Below are 18,847 nucleotides of genomic sequence, written 5' to 3' on the forward strand. Positions count from 1 at the left end.
TCTCTCTCTCTCTCTTCTCTCTCTCTCTCTCTCTCTCTCTCTCTCGTGTGTGGGTGTGTGTGTGGTGGTGTGGTGTGTGTGTGTGTGTGTGTGTAACTCTGGAGTGGTTTCCTACACCCAAACTTTCCACCTCCCTTCTTGGGCCTAAGAGGAATCCAGGCTCTAGCTTGAGAGTCACCAGGCATATTCTGAGCCCCACGCTTAAGTCCCTAAACTGGAGAGGCACTTGGAGGCACATGGCTGGAGCCAGAAATGAGAGGCGCTCAGCCACCCCAAAGAGACTTATGTCCGTCCCCAAGGTCAGCCTACCACATGCTCAAGGGGGTCCCAGTTCGCTGTCTCCATCGCTCCCATGCCTGGGAAGAGTTAAAGGAGGTGGTTCTGCGCACACACACACACACACACACACACACACACACACACACGCCCTCCCCGGATTCCAGGCCTGGCTTTTACCCTTTCCCTTTCTGCTGCCCAGAACAAAGGCTCTTTCACACCCGTGTCCCGCTGTCCCAGGCTTTCTGTGAGTCAGAAGCTAGTGGAGATCTGTCATCTTCCCACCCCAGCTACTTAGACCCAAGAAACCCGCGCGTGGCTAGCGTGGGGGAGCCGGGGCGAGGTCAGGGACCTGGAGGAAGGGCCGCTAGGATATGCCAGGCCTTGGGGGCCAGAGCTGAGAAATCGGGGCGGAGCTGCAGGGCCAGGCCTGCCGCCGGCGGGTTGAGTGTGACTCCATAGGCCCGGGGATGGGGGGGTTGGGGGGGGGACAGCCCTGCAGCTGGCTAGGACCCGGGTTGATTTCCTGTCTGGAAGGGAAGGGGCCCGCAGAGGGGAGCAGGGCCAGCAGCAGTCAGGCACACCCCTGCCTTTCTCCCTCTCTCTCCTCCCTTCTGCTGGAAAAGCGAGGTAATTGTGAGCCCAGGGTGGGGCGTGCTGGATGGGGGCCGGCGCTGGAAGGGGTGTCCCTGGGTCTGGGCCGCATTACAGACTCACCCCTTTGTCCCATTCCCTGGGCTCAAGTCTCCTCAAGTCTTCCCTTCTGTCGCTAACTTTCTCAAACTAAGCCAGAACTCCCTCGGTGGGTTCTGATCTCCGGACAAGCCCCAGGATTCCGTGGAATCAGCAGGAGGCGTCCGTTCCCTGCCCCCGTCCAGCTGTGCCTGCCCCTCACTGCCCTCACGGCAGGCACTTTCTCAGTCCGCCAGGCCAGGGATGTAGGCGGGAGCGGGGGAGGGGCCAAAACGGGAATGAAAGGGCCTTTTTCTTCCACAGCTGGGAGAACAGCTGCCACCAAAGCCAGGCTGGACACTCTGTGCCCAGAGCCCCCTCTGCCGCTGGCCTCTCCTCCCAGGATCCCCTGCTCACTCTCACCTCACTTTTCCTCCTCCTCTGCCTGGCTCCTACCAAGGCCTTGGAACAGCTCTAGGAGAGGAAAGTTTTGTCTTAGAAGCCAGAGGGGTCTAACAGGACCGCAGAGGGACAGGGACAGCCTCTTCATTCTGTCCTAGAGCTGGCCACCTCTCTCAAGCCCAGGGAGCAGCGTGCTGACTCCCTGGCCTCTCTCTGGGCAGCAAGGGAAGGGGCTCGGGGGACACAGAGATGCAGGACAGATTGCACATCCTGGAGGACCTCAATATGCTCTACATCCGGCAGATGGCACTCAGCCTGGAGGTAATGCCCTGACCCCTGGACCATACACTTCTTCCTTTGCTGTCTCAGTCTTAATGGGGCCCGATGTGTGTGGGGGGGGGCAGGAGGGGAGACGATGCCCATAGCCTAGATAGGAGGGCGGCAGGTGACTCTGTACGCTCTGTGTTGAGTGCTGATCATGGACCCAGGCCCATTTCTGCTGACCAGAATGGACATTGGGTTGAAGGGCTAGGGACGTGGCTCTGTTGGTAGACTGCCCGTTTGGTATGGACAAGGTCCTGGGTTTGATTGCCAGCACCCCAGCACTGCATACACTGGGTACAGCGGTACAGCGGCACATACCTGTAATCCTAGCGCTTGGGAAGTAGAAGCAAGAGTGAGTTCCAGGCCAGCCTGGGCTAAACAACACCACTAACCACAAAACCACATGTTGACAGCGGGGTCTTTGCACCTATTTCTGGAAGCTATGTGAGTAGGTGTGAATGTTTGTTCTGGGGACAACAGTTCCTTTTAGAGAGGGAGGGAATGAAGAGGCTTCAATACGAAGGAGGTTTGTAGAAAGATGTAGCCTGAAGAGAAGTGAAAGGAGATGGGTGGGTCAAGGGGAAAGATTCGTGTGTGTGTGTGTGTGTGTGTGTGTGTGTGTGTGTGTGTGTGTGTTGTGTGCTCTGTGTGTGTGTCTGTGTGTCTGTGTGTCTGTGTGTCTGTGTGTCTGTGTGTGTGTCTGTGTCTCTGTGTGTCTGTGTGTGTGTGTCTGTGTGTCTCTGTGTGTGTAGAGCAGAGGACAGAGGACAATTTTGGGGATTTTGTCTTTCCTTCCACCATGTGGACTCTGGGGACTGAACCCAGGTCCTTGGGACAGATGGCAATCACCTTTGATCCATTTCACTGGCCTGCTGTTTTTTTTTTTCATTTTTTTCTTAAGACAGGCTCCCTGAATTTACTATGTAGCTGAGGATGACCTTGACCTCCGTACCACCATCTCCCAAGTGCTGGAATTGCAGGCATGTGTTTAAGAATCAACAAGCCACCATACCTGTCCCATGTATTCTCAAACACACAAAATGAACTCATTCTATGTGCCAAGCTCCTTTTGAGGCCATGGAAATATCTCTGGAGAAGGCAGGAAAAGTCCTTTCTTGTGAGGGAACAGATAATAACTATGTATAAGTGATTTTCACATAGTGAAAATATTATAAAAGTAGGATGCAATAACAGTTAGGCAGATGGCTGCATTAGATCGTCTAGACAGGCCTGATGATCTGAGGCTGGCAGGCTTTCCAGAAAGAGCATAACCAGGGTGAAGAGCCTTTAATGGGGTTGAGGGTGATATATTTGTGTGTGGGGAGAAAGCCAGTGGGACTGGAATTTGTCATGGGGTGGAGCTGGTGGGCAGAGGTGGACCATGCTGGGGTAGAAAGACTGTAATGTATCACTTAGATTGTGCTCTACATGGGATTCTGCAGTGTAGAAAGGTTTTTTTCATCCTAGGCTGACCTCAGACTCTACATGTACCCAAGAATGACCTTGAATTTCTGATCTTCCTGCCTCTAACTCCTGAGTGCTAGAATTACAAGTGTGCATCACCAAGCTGGTGCTGGACATGGTGCATGCCAGACAAACACCCAACCAACCAAATGACATCACCAGCACTTATCTCAAGCTTGCTGTTGTTGTTTATGGGCTTGTTTGTTTTTGAGATAGAGTCCCCATGTATCCCAGGTTGGCCTGAACTGGCTATATAGGCCAGGGTAGCCTTTAACTCACAGGGATCTATCTGCCTCTATCTCCTGAGTGCAGGAATTAAAGGTGTATGTCACCACATGACCTCCTGCCTTAAGTTTTTAGAGGGTGATTGCTTGGGGATCAGCTCAGTGGTAAAGAGAGCTGGGCAAGAAAAGCTGGCAGGAGAGTTGGCAAGTTTCTCCAGTGGATGGTCAAATGTTACCATAGCGGAATGAATCTGGAGTGTAACTTACAGAGTTCATGGAAAGGATTAAGGCCTCAGTCAGTCTACAAGCCTGACAGTGGGGAGCAGAGAGAGCTAAGGCTTTGGAGTCTTACCTGTTTAGCAGCCACAAAAACACCTTATGGGACAGGGGACATAGCTCAGTTGGTAATGTGCTTGTCTAGCATATAGGAAGCCTTGTGTGGGGTGATGCACACCTGTTATTATAGCACTTGGGAGGCAGAGGCAGGAGGATGGTAAGTTCAAAGTCATCCTCAGTTGCATAGTGAGTTTCTGGCCAGCCTGGTGTACATTAGACCCTGCCTCAAAACACCAGAAGCAGGAATGAGGAGAATATGGCTCAGTGGATACAGCACTTGCTGTATACAAGCATGAGACTGGAGTTCTGATCCCCAGAACCCAATCCCAGGGCTCACTTAAGAGGACACATGTGACCTCTAGGGCAAGCTGGCTAGCTAGATTAATCAAATTGGCAAGCTGTGGGTTCAGTGAGAGACCTTGCCTTCATAACTCATGTAGAGAGCAATTGAAGAGGACACCCAATGTCAATGTCTGGCCACCACACATATGTGCACATGTGTGCCTCCCATATATATGCCCAAACCAAATAGACATAGATGGATGTACAACTCTGCTCTGAGTTGAGGCATGCTCTGTAGCAGGCCTACAGTCACCTGAAGTTACTGGGCTTTGGAGGAAGCCGCCTCATCTGCTGACTGAAGAACACCCACCCTTGTGGAGCTGCCAGGAGAATTTCATTGGGATAATGTCTAAGTGAAGGTCTGAGTGCCTAGCAGGAGGTCAGGAAACAGGAGGCCAGCTAGTTGTCTGTGGTAGCCTTGCAGCACTCTCCTGCCCCACACTGCACTCCACTGAGGTCCCCTTCTCCCTCCAGAGGTCCTCGTTTCCACCTCTTGGCCCACACCACCCTCACCCTGGCAGCAGTACAAGATGGGTTCCGTACACACGACCTCACCCTCGCCAGTCATGGTATGCGTATGAGTGTATGTTGGGGGTACTGGCACCGCATGGAGGGGGTTGTAGGGTAGCCCTTTTTCATTTCCCATCCTCACCCTGTACTTCCTACCCCCACAGAGGAGAACCCTGCGTGGTTGCCCCTTTATGGTAGCGTGTGCTGCCGCCTGGCAGCTCAGCCGCTCTGCATGACTCAGCCCACTGCAAGTGGTACCCTCAGGGTGCAGGTGAGGGGTCCTAAGGGAGTGGAAGGGGACATGGAGGAGACAGAGTTGGACTACCTAGGAATAGGATGATAAAACTGTGGGTCTGGGGGGGGGGGACAAAGTGGGATGGGAAGACAGCAAGGTGAGTATTGGGGACATGGGGTCAATGGGGGACTGGGAAGAAGGTGCCTGGTACAGAGGCAAGACTCCCTAGAAAACACCTAATCATTTTATGCAGCAAGCTGGGGAGCTACAGAATGGGACGCTCGTGCACGGAGTCCTGAAAGGCACAAACCTCTTTTGTTACTGGAGGTCTGAGGATGCAGACACCGGGCAGGAACCACTGTTTACTATCTCCATCAACAAGGTGACCAGTCCCATGGGAGTGGAGCCACCTGGTGCTTAGGCACAGACACCTCTTTCTCAAGGCCCTGGAGAGTTGGGCTCAGGCCTCAGAGACAGGGAGGGTAGACTCTCTTCCTAAGAGCACCAAGCTCCACAGCCTGGGATGCAGAGAGACCACTTCCCTCTATTTCCCACCCCTCGGATGATGCTAAGAAAGTTACCCTGCTCACTCAGCTTCCCCCACCCTTTCCAAATCCCAGGGGATTCTACTGCTAGGCCACTAGTTTTTCCTCCAGTCCTCTCTGCTTCCAGTTTGTAGCTGCTGCTAACTCGCTCTTCCTGTCTCTACATAGGTGCCATCGGGCTGCTTTGCTCCCGAACCAGAGTTGCTCTCCTATGTGTCTGTTTTGCTTTGTTCGGTACTGGGGTCCGATTGAGAGACTTGTGTGTGTTAGGCAAGAGCTCTAGCACTGCACTGCACCCCAGACACCCTGTCTAGGGTTCGGAAGTACTGGGTGGGCAACCCAAACCTGGACCTTGGAACTCTTGCCCACCTCTGCATCTTCCCTGCCTTGCTCTGCCCCTCTGTCCTGTCTCAGCCTGCTGCTCCTTCCCTGTCTAGGAAGGTACTTTATCCTCAGTGCTCTCTTGCTGTCCCCTCACCCCTCCTAGAGTTAACAGGAGGCAAATGAAGGCTCAGTAGAGGTCCCAACGATACTCATAGGCAGGGGTGATGGGCTGCTTCTCGACCAAGGTAGAGATGAAGGCAGTTCTGCTTTCCCCTGCAGGAGACGAGGGTCCGGGCAGGGGAGCTGGAGCAGGCCTCAGAATGGCCTTTCACTCTCGGCATCAGCAACCAGTATGGAGACGATGCGGTGACCAACACCCTCCAGGTGGAGAGCAGAGAGGCCCTGCAGAGCTGGATGGAGGCGCTGTGGCAGCTCTTCTTAGACATGAGTAAGAGCAAGGGCTGGCCTGAACCTCTGGAGGACCTGAGGTCTCGGTGATGCGGGAAAGCGGGAAATGTGGCGGGAGGCAGGCAGCTCCAGCACCTGACGCTCTCCTGGTAGGCCAGTGGAAGCACTGCTGTGATGAAGTCATGAAAATCGAAACCCCGGCACCCCGGAAACCCCCCCAAGCACTGGCCAAGCAGGGGTCCTTATACCACGAGATGGGTAAGTTAGTGGGGGAGCTGATGGGAAGTGGAGTTGGGGACCTCAAGGGAACCCAAGTAATAGAAACAGAGAGAAAGCACAGTGGGGTCCAGGTCCCACTCAGCCCTACTGTATCCCCCTTTTCTCTCCAATTCTGAAAACCACCTCTACCCAAGTTCAAAACAAACCCCAAAGAGCCAGATTCACTCCATGACGTCTATCCTAATCCTTCCTTTCTTTTTCCCTCTGTGCATGTGGATTCCTGTCTCCTCTTCTGACCTCACTTGCCTGGCACTGCTTCCCCCCCTTTTTGCGTGGTTTCTTTACCCACTTCTGCTCCTCACCGCCACCCCAATGTCACACAGTCCTGTCAGAGCCTGTGGCCTCAGGGGGGCCCAGTGAGGGGCTGCTCCTGCAGAATAATGCCATCTCAGCTGAGATTCGGGCCTTGCTTTCTTCCTATTACAGTGACAGGTGACAGTCAGGGCTGAGCAGGCCAGGGCTGGAGCTCTGACTAGCCCCTTCCCCTCCCCTCCCCTCCCCCCGGTGCCACAGCTATTGAGCCGCCAGATGACCTCGCAGCTGTGACAGACATCCTGGCCCAGCGGGAGGGCACCAGGCTGGAGACACCCCCACCCTGGCTAGCAATGTTTACAGACCAGCCCGCCTTGCCTAGCTCCTGCTCGCCTGCCTCAGTGGCCCCAGTCCCAACCTGGACGCAACCCCTGCCTTGGGGGCGACCCCGAACCTTTTCCCTGGATGCTGCCCCCCCAGACCACTCCCTTGGGGCTTCTCGCTCGGTTGCACCCCTCCCCCGGCAGCGCTCCCCACAGTCCAGAGGCTTCTACAGCAAAAGTCAGCTCAGCGCGTGGCTCCAGTCCCCGGTGTGAGAGAGACACCAGCAACAGGATCTGACCAAGAAAGGAAATGACCCAAGAGCAACTGGGCTCTAGGGCCAGCACTCTGGGGCACCAGGCTCTTCTTCCTCTACTGGACTAGAAAGGAAGGCCGGGGAGGGGTAACAGAAGCCCCTCTTAAGTTGTGGTTACCATGGTACTGAGGGGACCGGTTCTGGAGCTGGTTGGGATGCCCTAAGCTCTTCCTGGGAGAAAACTGGAACAACCCTGCCCTACCTCCCCACACTAACTAGTCTCCAGGGCCTCACTAGGGAGTGGGGAGGAAGGCACCTCCCTTGTGACTCCTACATCGACCATTAAAGTTATTTAACAGCTAGCTGCCTTCACTTGGTCTTTGAGGACATGGTCTCTGAGGACCGGTGGCTTCTGTGTGCTCTGAACCTGCCTCTCCCTCCTCCCTGGAGCTTGCTGGGTTTTTTGTTTGTTTGGATTTTGGTTTTTTGTGGGTTTTTTCTTTTGTTTTGTTTTGTTTTTTTTGGTTTTGTTTTTTTGAGACAGGGTTTCCCCATGTTGTTTTGGTGCCTGTCCTGGAGCTCGCTCTGTAGACCAGGCTGGCCTCGAACTCACAGAGATCTTCCTGGCTCTGCCTCCCGCGTGCTGGGATTACAGGTGTGCGCCACCACCACCCATCGAGCTTGCTGTTTAGAAGTGTGGCTGTGATAGTGAGTAATCAGGCAAGGGCTTCGTGGAAGGAATTCTTTATAAATACCAAGGGAGAAGGGACGGCTGCTCCTCTCTCAGACACTGCTGAATCGCAGGATCTCAGCAAGGTCATAACCTGTCACCGCAAAGGAGCTCCCTGATGGGTCACAGAACCGAGCACCACACACCTGGGTGTCAGAAACACATTCACCATGGCAGTGTTCAACCTGGGGGAGGGAAGACTGGTCAGTCCTGCTGCTCAGCCTATGCTTGGGTCCCCATTCCCACCCTTCCACAAACACACCTCAATGGAGCCATTCTCTGGACTCCTGTTCAGCTTCCAGATGTGCACAAATGTGTCCTCAGCTGCAGAGAGGAGCTGAAAGAGAGAGACCCATGAGGGATGACCAAGGAGTCAGAAGGCCTTGACAGGGTGGGTGTGGGCTGGAACCCCAGGCCAGGTACCTGGGGATGGAGTTACACTAAGTATGGGGAGAAGCACAGGAAAAGTATGTAGGGATGCAGGAGACTGACCTTGCCTACTTCTGGAGCGAGGTCCAGGGCACAGACGGTCCGGGCATGGGCACTGATCTGGACATGGAGTGCTCCTGTAATGGCATCATACAGACGCACTTGCCCATTCCCATATCCTGCTGCCACAATGCCCTGCCACAGCTGCACGGAGGGGCAAGGGACCCTGCAAGGGTGATGTTCAGTTTCGGTTTCTCCAGACCCCAACATACTCCCTCGCCTCACAGAGGCCCAAACCCTCTGCTGCCTCTCCTACCCGAATCCTGGTATTCGAGTCAGTAATGTGAACGCAGTTCCTGACCTCCAGACACACAGAACACCAGAGTCATCGGCTGTCACCATGTCAGCAACACCATCCTGAGGAGAAAGTCGGGGTCAGGTCTTCCTGTTACAGTCTGTGTGGTCCAGAGTACAGGGCAGGTGGGGGAGTGAAGCCATGCCTGCCTCTGCTTCTACAGGGAGAGAGCAAGAGGTAGGTCCTTTACCAGCTTGATACCAGACACCTCTGAGAGTCCCTTAAACACAGGCTCCTTGTAGGTCCTTATATGCATCTCACAGCCACCACCTCCCCTGCCCCCATCATGGAGTAGAAGTGGATGTGTAATAATTGTTCCTTTGACAATGCTAAAGCCACCATTTCCTGACTTTTTGGAGGTCCTGTAATGAGCCAATCAGTCACAACTAGCCCCGAGGCCTCCTGACCTGATGCAGGCAGACAAAATCAGGCGCTGTGAAGGTTACCAATTATCAAGCCACACCATGTTCTCAAGAGGTTTGCAATCCAAGTGGGGGGAAAGTTTTCCATGTGGACAGGGCCTATTCAGAGTGAAGCAGGGGGGAGGGGTGGATGAGGGAGAGGCCTTTCTGGATAGGCTAGCCCTGGCGCTAGGTCGGAAGAGGTGCACTAGCTCAAGTCCGGAGAAGGAAGCTACAGCTGTCAGTGTTGGCAGCATCTGGGAAATGGTCGGCTCCAACTTCTGGATTCACACCAACATTGGAGAGTGTTAGCGATTTTTATAGAACACTTAATGTAAAGTATGTTTTACTCCAGACCTGAAGTTGCCACATCTAAGGAAATGCAGATGATCCCAAAGGCTCACTTCTACTTGGTGGCAGAGCTAAGGCCCAAATGGGGCCTCCCAGTGTGACGAAAGCTCCCGGGCCACTAGAACAGGTAGAGGAGGTCTACTCACCTGCCCCTGGGCACGCTCAGTGGCAATGTCTGTGATTGGCGTCTGGTGCCCAGCCAGCTCCTCGTTCAGTACAATGTTGGGACCCTTAGCAGGGATGTCAAACACCAGTACCCGACCGGACCATGTTCCTGCATCCAGAACCAGTGTCCCACTGATGACTTCCTGACCTGTCTGGGTCCCTCTACCCCAGAAGTCTTAGTAACAAACTCATCGCTCCCACAGTCCTGACTTTCCATTCACTGTCCCTCCCTAAGTGTTTTTATGGTCTCTGGTACCCTCCCTTCCCCTACCTCCCCCCAACCCTTTAGAAGTTCGTCAACCCCTCAGCATCCTCCTGGCGGAAAGCCCGCAACGATGGACCTCGTACACCTCAATGCCCTGCATTTAGATCTCTCACCCACACAGATGAAGTGAACATTGGCAGCGATTCCTCGGGCAAACATAGCCTGTGCTGAATATAAAAACAGCTCTCAGAAACAGCACGTCCTCCAACCCTAGCAAATTCTCCCAGCCCCACCCCTGCTCCCCTTGGTCCTGCAGGTACCTGGAGACGCATCTCCTGAATCCAAGGCATGCCAATAGACCATGAGGGAGCCGTCAGATTCGTACATCTGGAAGATGGGGGCAAGGGTGGGAGCATGATCCAACTGAGCCCTGCTGCACTCGGGGCCCAGCATTTCCCACGGCCGTGTTAGCCTGAGTCCATGTAATCCTCAAACTTGTTCTGGGGAGGCACTACTCTTATGCCTAGTTTTCAGAGGAGGACAGAGTTATTGAAGGAGGCCGATGGCTGAGGTGGAACTTGAGGGGTGAAGAAAATGGAAAGCATGAAGACGAAAATTAGAGAATGGGTGGGCTACACACACCGGAAGTTTGGAAGAGTTTATTTAGAGGGAACTGGGGAGGGTGGGGGCTGAAGAGGGAGGGGAGGAGGATTCCCTTCTCACCTGTATTCTTCGATGTGAGGTGAGAACCAGCAGTACTCTGAAGGGGAGGACACACCAGTGGACCTGGAGAGATCACAGTAGACGGCATAAGGCGTGGGGGGGGGGGGATAGGGATTAAAGATCAAAGGTAGAGCTGATTTAGGCAACACCTCTTTAACTCCTAGCCTCACCTGAGTGATAAGTGGGGGATTCACTCCAACGCCCACTTTGACTTGGAGCTGGCGCTGGGCCAAGGGCACACCCTCAGGGGCAGCGCTGAGAATCTGGGCGCTCGGTCCATGAACCACTCCAAAATGCGTGAGATCACGGGCTGGAAGCTGCAGTACACTGAGGTTGTTAGACAGGGCGGCGGCAGAGTCGCGAAGTGGGATGGAGCGCTCTCGGCGGAACATCCTGGGAGAGAGACGCTAGAGTCACCAGAGCGAGCCAGGAAAAGGCCACAGAGGGCACTTGGGCAGGGGAGAAGGGTGAGACACTAGGGGAGACCCTTGATTGATGGGCTCCATGAGGAACGTGATGGGGAACAGTCTCAAGGAGGAGAGGATCCCACGAAGCAGGACAGAGTCCCGAGGTTGAGTATTGCGGCCACCAGGGAATCCCACAGGAAGAACGGTGATGGGAAGACCTAGTCCCGAACGCCCCAGCTGAAAAGGCAGAATAAGCCCCCTGCAGCCCTTCCTCCCAGTTTGGTTACCTGAAGGTCCACGCCAAGGTCAGAGGTCACACCTGCAACCCCCCCCTCCACCCCCACCCTCAAGTCTTGTCTCGCCTGACGCTACGATCCTCAGGTCCCTCCGAATCCGCCGCCACCATAGAGACGACGCACTGACGCACGGCCTCTAGGCGGGGCCTGTGGCTGGAAAGGGGCGGCGCGCGGCGCAGTTGCCGGGGCAACCGTGGACCGCGCCTGAGACCCTCAGGGCTGCCTGGTTGCCGAGGCGACCGTTGGGCCGCGGCCGGGGCGGCTGCAGCAGCGATGGAGGGTCCTGGAGGCAGCTGAAACACCGCCTCGGAGCGACTGTCGCGACAATGTCACACGAAGGCTCGGTGAGCTTCGACTTGGGGAGTGTGCAAGAACTGGGGTTGGCTGGACGAGGCCAAGAGCAAGCGAATTCGGAAGTAGCTAGTGCAAGCAGTATTCATTTATGCTGAGGAACCCATCTTGGTGGGTAAACCAGATCAGGCACTAGGGAGAGCGCTCGATGGGTGAGTATCTTGACAGTTTCAGGACTGTGAAATGGATTAAACAATTCAGAGGTTGACCTTAAAAGTTAATTTATTGTATTACTTTTTTTTTTTTTTTTTTTTGAGGCAGAGTGTGATTATGTAGACCAGGCTGGCCTTCAACTCAGAGATCTGCCTGCCTCTGCCTCCAGAGTACTGTAATTAAAAGCACGAGCTACCATGGCTGGCCTTTTATTTTGAGACAAGCCCTGGCTGGCCTAGACCTCACTATGTAGATCAGGTTACCCCTGAACTCATAGCCTCTTCCCATACCAACACCCTCGCATCCCACTGTCAATAGCCAAACTGTTTAAGCTAAGAAAAAAAAAGTTATTATTTTATGTGTATGGGTGTTTGTTCTGCTTGTGTGTTTGCACACTATGTCCATGTGGTGATGCCTGTAGAGACCAGGAGACAGAACCAGATTTCCTGGAACTGGAGTTACAGTGTTGAGCCATGTTTGGGTGCTAGGAACCAAACCCAGATCCTCTGGAAGAGCAAGCAGCCAATGCTCTTAGCTGCTGAGACATCTCTCCTCTTCCCAACGTGAAGACATTTAAAAATTTACAGAAGAACCCTGGGAAATGAAAGAGTGAAAGAAAAAAAAGCCTCTGCCCTCTCCCCATCTCTAGATGCAAGGCTGTGGGGAGACACTTCCGGGATCAGTTCTGTGTTTGAGGTTTAAAGATTTAGGCTGAGCATAAGGAAGCATAGCTTTAATCCCAGCAGTAGGCAGATGGTCTCGGGGAATTTAAGGCCAGAGATTGGGAGAGTAGGAAATAAGAGACTTCAGATTGCCTGAGAGGATGGACTATTAGGAAATGTAAAATAAGAAGCAATAAGGGTGGAGGTAGGTAGGTAGACACAGGACTCTATTTGGAGGTAAGTTTTGGAAGGAACCATCTTCCTTAGTTCTCTCCCTTTGTAGCCCAGTCCAACCTTGAACACATGGCCGCTGTCCTGCTTCAGGCTCCTGAATGCTGGGTTTGCTGGTATAAACCAGCACAACTGGCTCCAGCCGTCTTTACACATTTTTATCACTCATCTACATTTCTTTTGTGATAGATTATATCCCTAGTTTACCTCTGGGCTCGCCTTACTTACTTTTTTGTTGCTGTCAAAAAACATGACGAGCAAAGCAACTTATAAAAGAGTTTAATTTGGGACTTACAGTTCCAGAGGGTTCGAGTCCATGGCCATCATGATGGGGAGCATGGTCGCAGGCAGACAGGCATGGTTCTGGAGGAGTAGCTGAGAGCTCACATCTCAAGATAACAACCATAAGGCAAATAGAGCGAACTGCAAATGATGGGCTTTGAAACCTCAAAACTGGCCCCTAGTTACTCACCTTCAGCAAGAGCACACTTCCTGACCCTCCCAACAGCTCATCAGCTAGAGATCAAGCATTCAGATATATGAGCTTCTTGGGCTGTTCCTACTCAACTTATCACAGAGGGGTCTTCAGTGATTCTTAAAACCTTTTTTGTTACATTTATGTATGTATTTATTTGTGTGTGTGTGTGTGTGTGTGTGTGTGTGTGTGTGTGTGTGCGCGCGCGCGCTATAGAGCATGAATGGAGGTTGGAGGGTGACTTGTTTTGGTTCTTTTTCTACCTGTGGTCCTGGGAATCAAACTTTGGTCATGAGGCTTGGCAGCAAACACCTTTACTCAAATGAGTCAGCTCACCAACTCTCATTTACTGTATTTCTCTTTGTTTTTTTTAAAAAAGTTTTTAATATATCTGGGCATGTTTTTCTTTTCCATATCTTTATTTGGGAAGCAAGAATCAGGTTTTTGAATTAGACAAATCTGTATATAAATTCTAACCGTATCACTTCCCAGGTGTGATATTAGGCAAGCGACACAAAACGGAAATGAAAATAATGGTTCAATGTGATGTAGTAATGCAGGCCTGCAGTCCTAGCTACTGTGTTTGGGAGGCAAAAACAAGTGAGGGATGGGGATGGATGGCATCAAGGAGACGGTGTCTTCTGAACCTGACAGGGCTGGTACACGAGTAAAGTCACAAGGAGTGTGGTAGCATGGACGGGGCCAGACGGGGTCCTACCGCTGTGAGGGGGGAGTGGACACAAGCTGCCATCCCCACCCTAGAAGCTATTTCTAATTGGAAATCACTTGCAAAGGAAAAATCAGTCTTACCCAATGGAGTCTCACTGGGTATATAAACTACATTTAAAGGTAGGCCCCATGTCCCAGAAGGCCAAGAAAAAACTATCGCAATGGTGCTTTTGTAGATTGTTTTATTTGGACATTTAAAAAAAATCTGTCTAGTCTTTTGCTTGTATATTATGGTTTCTGCTTTTGTGTTTTTATGGTTTTGTTTTGGTGTGTGTGTGTGTTTTTCACGACTCTATTTTTATTATTATTCTGATTTGCTTGCCTTTCGAATTTGCCTGTTTTTTAAAGAGGAAGACAGAACAAAGGCCTGGAATTGTATGAGAGGGAGGTGGGGAGGATCTGGAAGAAGAGAGAAGGGAAACTGTGATCAGAATGTATTCTATCAGTGTCCAATTAAACAAGAAAGAGGAGCACAGGTTAATTTCAAGGCCTGCTTGGAATACAGAGTGAGTTCAAGACTTGCCTTGGGATCTTAGTGAAATCTCAAAATGAAAAGTAAAAAGAGAGTTGGGGGTAACAGGACACACCTTTAATCCCAGCACTCAAGAAGCAGAGGCAGGTGGATTTCTGTGAGTTTGAGGCCAGCATGGTCTACATACAAGGAGAGTTCCAGAACAGACAGGGCTACATAAAAAGAATCTGTTTCAAACAAACAAAAAGTAAAGAGGCCTAGGGATTTAGCTCAGTGATAGAGTATGTACAATGCCTCCAGGTCCAATCCCCAGAACTACAGTAAACACGTGTATACACAAAAAGGCAAGGAACAAACATAACATAGAAACCCTGGCATGGTGTTACATTCCTGTAATCCTAGGATCTGAGGCAGAGGCAGGAGAATTGCTGCAAGTTCCAGGCCAGCCAGGGCTACATAACAAGACTGTTCAAACCTCAAACAGGAGAGACTAAGTTCTAGTGATCTCAATGACTCAGATTCAGATTTTCTGAACTCTCAAGAACTTGGACACTGCAGTAGCACAAACAGCAAGAGCTGTAAGTCAGTTTGGGGTATCCAAACAGGTGCCAGTTGCCTTGTTTAATGGGCTGCTATGAGTATTACACTGAGTCACATACCTTCAGAGTGTCCCTCCGCCGCATTGCAGACTGAGTGAGGTGCCTTGTCTTGGTCCCTTTTCTTCCTTAGTAAACATCTTGAGAAAGCGTCTTTCTAGCCTCTAGCCCATCAGTCCCACCCCCTCCGTTGCCTGTCCTGAGTGCCCGTTTCGTTCCCACAGAGGCAGGCGCGAGACCGTGGGGTGACCCGATCCAAGGCCGAAAAAGCCCGGCCGCCCACCCAGCCAGTGCCGCAGGTGGACATCGTGCCTGGGCGGCTCAATGAGGCAGAATGGATTGCGTTTTTGTCCCTGGAGGAGGGCGAGGACGTAGTGGGTGACATCTTGGCCGACCTTCTTGCTCGAGTCATGGAGTGTGCCTTCAAAGTCTACCTGACTCAGCAGGTGGGCCTAGATCTGGGTCTTCCAGATCCCATCTTCCTCTCCTGCCTCTCCTGGTGAGGCTGAGACCCTCCCTCGCTTCCACAGTGCGTCCCATTCACCATTAGCCAGGCCCGAGAGGCCATGCTGCAGATCACTGAGTGGCGCTTCCTGGCCCGGGATGAGGGAGAATCTGCAGTGGCCGAGGACCCCACGTGGGGCGAGGATGAGGAGCCCCTGGCATGCATCACAGATGCCTGGGCCCAGGGCTCTGTGCCTGTACTGCACGCACCTGCACCCGGGGATGTAGAGGAGCACTTCCAAGGCGAAGTAAGCCCAAGCCCTGAGCCTCCTTCAGACAGAAGCCTCCTCCGGAGCCGCTCAGGACCACGAAGTGAGGTCCTTCCCCCCCGCCTTCCAACATCTCATTACCCTTATGTTTCCCCAGGAACCTGGGAGCCTGGACCAGTTCCTTTTAGGTTCACCGTGGTTGGACAGAGACTCCCAGGAGCCAACAGCATCTCCAGAGCCTTCTGCCGAGCCAAGATTCATCCTAAGACCCACACCCAACTTGGAGGTGTTTCAGGAAGTTGAGCCCGGGGATACCTTGGAAGAACCCGATGGCCAGGAGCAAAGCCACACCTTGGCCACATCTTCAAAACAGCCTTTATGGCCTAGTCACATCAGGCCTTCCAAGGAGTCTTTACTAACTTCCCCGGAAGTGGTGCGGGTCCCCAGTCCCCAGCCTTCCCCGGGTCTGCCCCAAATAGTCACCCTCCAGGCCCCTGAGGAGAAGAGATCATCCCTCGGCTCCCACCTGTCCCTCGAGGATCTTTACCTCTGCGTGCCTCCGCCAGACGCGGCAGGAGACCGGCTGAACCTCGAGAGCAAAGGCATGCCCGGCGCCTCCTCGGACGGGTCTGTTCCCCTTCTCAGTGTGCCCACCCCAGAAGAGCCCTGCCGGTCGCCGCAGCCCGCGCAAAGCCGCAAGACGCCCGTGGTGCGCCTGGATCCCGCGCGGCTGCCCCGCCACTGGGTGCGCCCAGTGGCCGAGGTCCTGACCCCAGACACCGAAGCGCGCCCTTTGGAAATATATCGCGGGCGCCCGCGGCGGGAAAAGAGCCAAGCTGGGGCTCGAACCTCAGCTAGAGGGCGCCAAGCCCTCGACTGGCGCGCGCACTCTAAACCCCAGGCCTCTACCTCAAGGTTCCCTCTCCAGTGTTACGCTCCATTCCGTGCTTTGGGCCAGGATCCCACTTTAAACTTGGCCCAATCCTCACCAACCTTCGGCTCAAAGATGCCATTCCTCAGCCCCGGGTTCCGGTTCCTCGCCAGAAACCCAATCCCCCCCGAGGTGGCCCGCAGCCCCAGTCCCAAACTTTGGCCTCGAGCTAAGTGGCCGAGCGGCTGGGAGCGGGAGGCAGAGCAGCTGGGCGAGCTGTGGGCCGGTCGGACTCGCGTGCCTCCACAGGGCCAGGAACCTGCTGCCGATGGCGCCTCGGAGGACTCTGGGTGGCCCCTAGCGGCGCCCCAGGTCCTCGAGGCCACGTCCCAGGTTCTGTGGAAGCCCTTGGTTCTTTCAGACACCATGAAGCTGACTCCTGGTGTGAGTATGTGGAACCGGGGCACCCAGGAGCTGCTCAGCCCTGCTGCCACCCTGGAGGAGTGTGAAGGAGACACCTCCCATGCCGCTGAGCAGCAGCAACCCATCCAGACAGGGGTGCCCAGACCCCAGGTGATTGTGACCCAGCTAATAAAGAAGGAAACCCCCAAAGCCTGGCTGCTCCCAGACAAGCCTGTGCCCCACTCTGGGTCCTGAGCCTCCACACTGGGAATTGAGCCTTGCCCAAAATAAACACGCGTTGCCGCAGGAACTGATTGATGGTGCCATTTCTTCCAAGGCTGTCTATTATTCTCTTGCTGGACTCCAGGGGGTACAGTTGTCATTTTTAGCGGTAGGAGACAGGCCTTAAGGGATCAGGCTCCCAGGCGGAAGCATTCTAGACACATCCCCGCCCCCTCAAACACACCTTAAAGGAGAAGTGAGGACTGGGTGTGTGTGTGTGGGGGGGGGGGTTGACTCTGGCTCCCAGGGAGACCTTTGCCCTTTCAACAGGGAAGGGCACAACGGAGATTATTCATGGAGTGATTCGATACATTAATTCAACCTGCTTTCCTGGAGCTTAGTCAGTTCATCTTGGATTGAAAAATCCATTCTTTTCTGTTTGTTTTTTGCTCCTGTGTTCTGGGAATTGAACCTAGAACTTTGTATGTGCCAGGAAAACATTGTACCATACAGATTTAAAGGTAAAACAGTCATACATATCCAATAAATCTTAAACAATTACAACATACACACAAATCTGCTCATGTGAATGTCCTGTGTACCCTATGGTTGCACAACACCCAACAGCAAAAGATTAGAAACGGCCTGGAAGATGCTCAGCCAGCAAAGCACCTGCTGTGTACAGCAAAGTAGAGCATTGAGGACCTGAATACAGGTCCCAGGCCTATAACCTCACAGTGGGGAAGTAGATCGGAGGGTCCCTAGGGCTCACTGGTCAGCCAGTCCATCCAGAATTGAGGAGTTCCATGTTCAGTGAGAGCCCTTGTCTCAAAAAAGATAAGGTAGAGAGTGATTGAGGAGGACACCCAGGTCAACCTCTGACTCCAAATGCACATGTGCACACACAAACATATACATAGGACTAGAAACAAAGTAACTAGAGGAATCCAGTTAGTAAGTTATGCATATCCACAAATGAGGACACAGGTTCAAGATAGGGTCTCTAGTAGCCTAGTCTGGCTATCAGGCCACGGATGGCCTTGAACTCTTGATCTCTCAACCTCCCAAGTGCTGAGACTGCAGACACTGGCTTGTACAACTAGGAAAGATTCCCTCCCTTCATTTGAATTTGATGGGCAGTGTTAGTGAAGAGTACTTACTGGTTGCTTTTCCAGAGAGGAACTGGGTTCAATTCCCAGCACCCACATGGCAGCTCAGCTCACAACCATTTCTAACTCCAGCTCCAGGGGGTCAAACAGCCTCTTCTGACCTCCCCGTGTGCATGTGCCTGGTGGGTAGACACACCATACATACAGGCAAAACACTCATACACATACAATGAATATATCTTACAGAAGATGCTATTCTATTAAGGAAAAAGGCAGAGTGTAAATGTATATATTCTACTACCCTTTGAATAAGCAACAGGAGTAAAACTCTTATGTTCATATGTGATTGTATTTAATTAAACATCTAGAAGATGGCCGAGAAACTAATAGCTAATTACCTTTAGCAGGAAAGGAGGGTGGGCTAAATTGGAACAAAGATTAAAGGGAGGCTTCTCAGTGCATACTTTTTGGGGGAGTGACATAGGGTTTCTTCTTCTTCTTCTTCTTTTTTAAAGAGAGGATTTCTCTGTGTAGCCCTGGCTGTCCTGGAACTTGCTCTATAGACCAGACTGCCCCAAATTCAGAGATCCAACTGCTTCTGCCTCCTGAGGTTTTTTTTGTTTTTGTTT

At 52.7% G+C, this 18,847-nt stretch overlaps 3 protein-coding genes across 6 annotated transcripts in view; 2 read left to right on the forward strand and 1 right to left on the reverse strand.

The window, feature by feature from the left end:
- Positions 1 to 7,532, forward strand: part of Rtkn (rhotekin) — a 13,831-nt gene extending 6,299 nt beyond the window's left edge. Inside the window, exons 7-12 of one of the 2 annotated variants that reach the window (XM_036182223.1) lie at positions 4,515 to 4,609; positions 4,715 to 4,821; positions 5,039 to 5,167; positions 5,934 to 6,102; positions 6,216 to 6,320; positions 6,855 to 7,532. In XM_036182223.1, the coding sequence (XP_036038116.1) occupies positions 4,515 to 4,609; positions 4,715 to 4,821; positions 5,039 to 5,167; positions 5,934 to 6,102; positions 6,216 to 6,320; positions 6,855 to 7,189 (940 nt within the window). In that variant the 3' untranslated portion in view covers positions 7,190 to 7,532. Of the gene's footprint in view, positions 1 to 4,514; positions 4,610 to 4,714; positions 4,822 to 5,038; positions 5,168 to 5,933; positions 6,103 to 6,215; positions 6,321 to 6,664 lie in introns of both variants that reach the window. The other variant, XM_036182224.1, reaches the window with a different exon arrangement.
- A 366-nt stretch (positions 7,533 to 7,898) lies between these two features.
- Wdr54 (WD repeat domain 54) lies at positions 7,899 to 11,363 on the reverse strand. Of its 2 annotated transcripts, XM_036181050.1 has the most exons (10): positions 11,224 to 11,363; positions 10,700 to 10,922; positions 10,530 to 10,592; positions 10,127 to 10,193; positions 9,980 to 10,033; positions 9,583 to 9,710; positions 8,646 to 8,746; positions 8,393 to 8,555; positions 8,163 to 8,237; positions 7,899 to 8,085 (listed from the first exon to the last, which is right to left on the reverse strand). In XM_036181050.1, the coding sequence occupies exons 2-10, from the start codon at positions 10,919 to 10,921 to the stop codon at positions 7,954 to 7,956; spliced, it is 1,005 nt and encodes a 334-aa protein (XP_036036943.1). In that variant the 5' UTR covers position 10,922; positions 11,224 to 11,363; the 3' UTR covers positions 7,899 to 7,953. The 2 variants fall into 2 exon arrangements, with proteins under 2 accessions (XP_036036943.1, XP_036036944.1); XM_036181051.1 differs by lacking the exon at positions 11,224 to 11,363 and having other exon boundaries at positions 10,700 to 11,216.
- C3H2orf81 (chromosome 3 C2orf81 homolog) lies at positions 11,363 to 17,493 on the forward strand. 2 transcript variants are annotated; one of them, XM_036181047.1, is made up of 4 exons: positions 11,363 to 11,576; positions 15,126 to 15,347; positions 15,432 to 15,653; positions 15,772 to 17,493. In XM_036181047.1, the coding sequence occupies exons 1-4, from the start codon at positions 11,559 to 11,561 to the stop codon at positions 17,140 to 17,142; spliced, it is 1,833 nt and encodes a 610-aa protein (XP_036036940.1). In that variant the 5' UTR covers positions 11,363 to 11,558; the 3' UTR covers positions 17,143 to 17,493. The 2 variants fall into 2 exon arrangements, with proteins under 2 accessions (XP_036036940.1, XP_036036941.1); XM_036181048.1 differs by lacking the exon at positions 15,432 to 15,653 and having other exon boundaries at positions 11,364 to 11,576; positions 15,772 to 17,492.
- The last annotated feature ends 1,354 nt before the right edge of the window (positions 17,494 to 18,847 follow it).

Source organism: Onychomys torridus, chromosome 3, assembly GCF_903995425.1.
Source record: "Onychomys torridus chromosome 3, mOncTor1.1, whole genome shotgun sequence".
NCBI classification, from domain to species: Eukaryota; Metazoa; Chordata; class Mammalia; order Rodentia; family Cricetidae; genus Onychomys; species Onychomys torridus.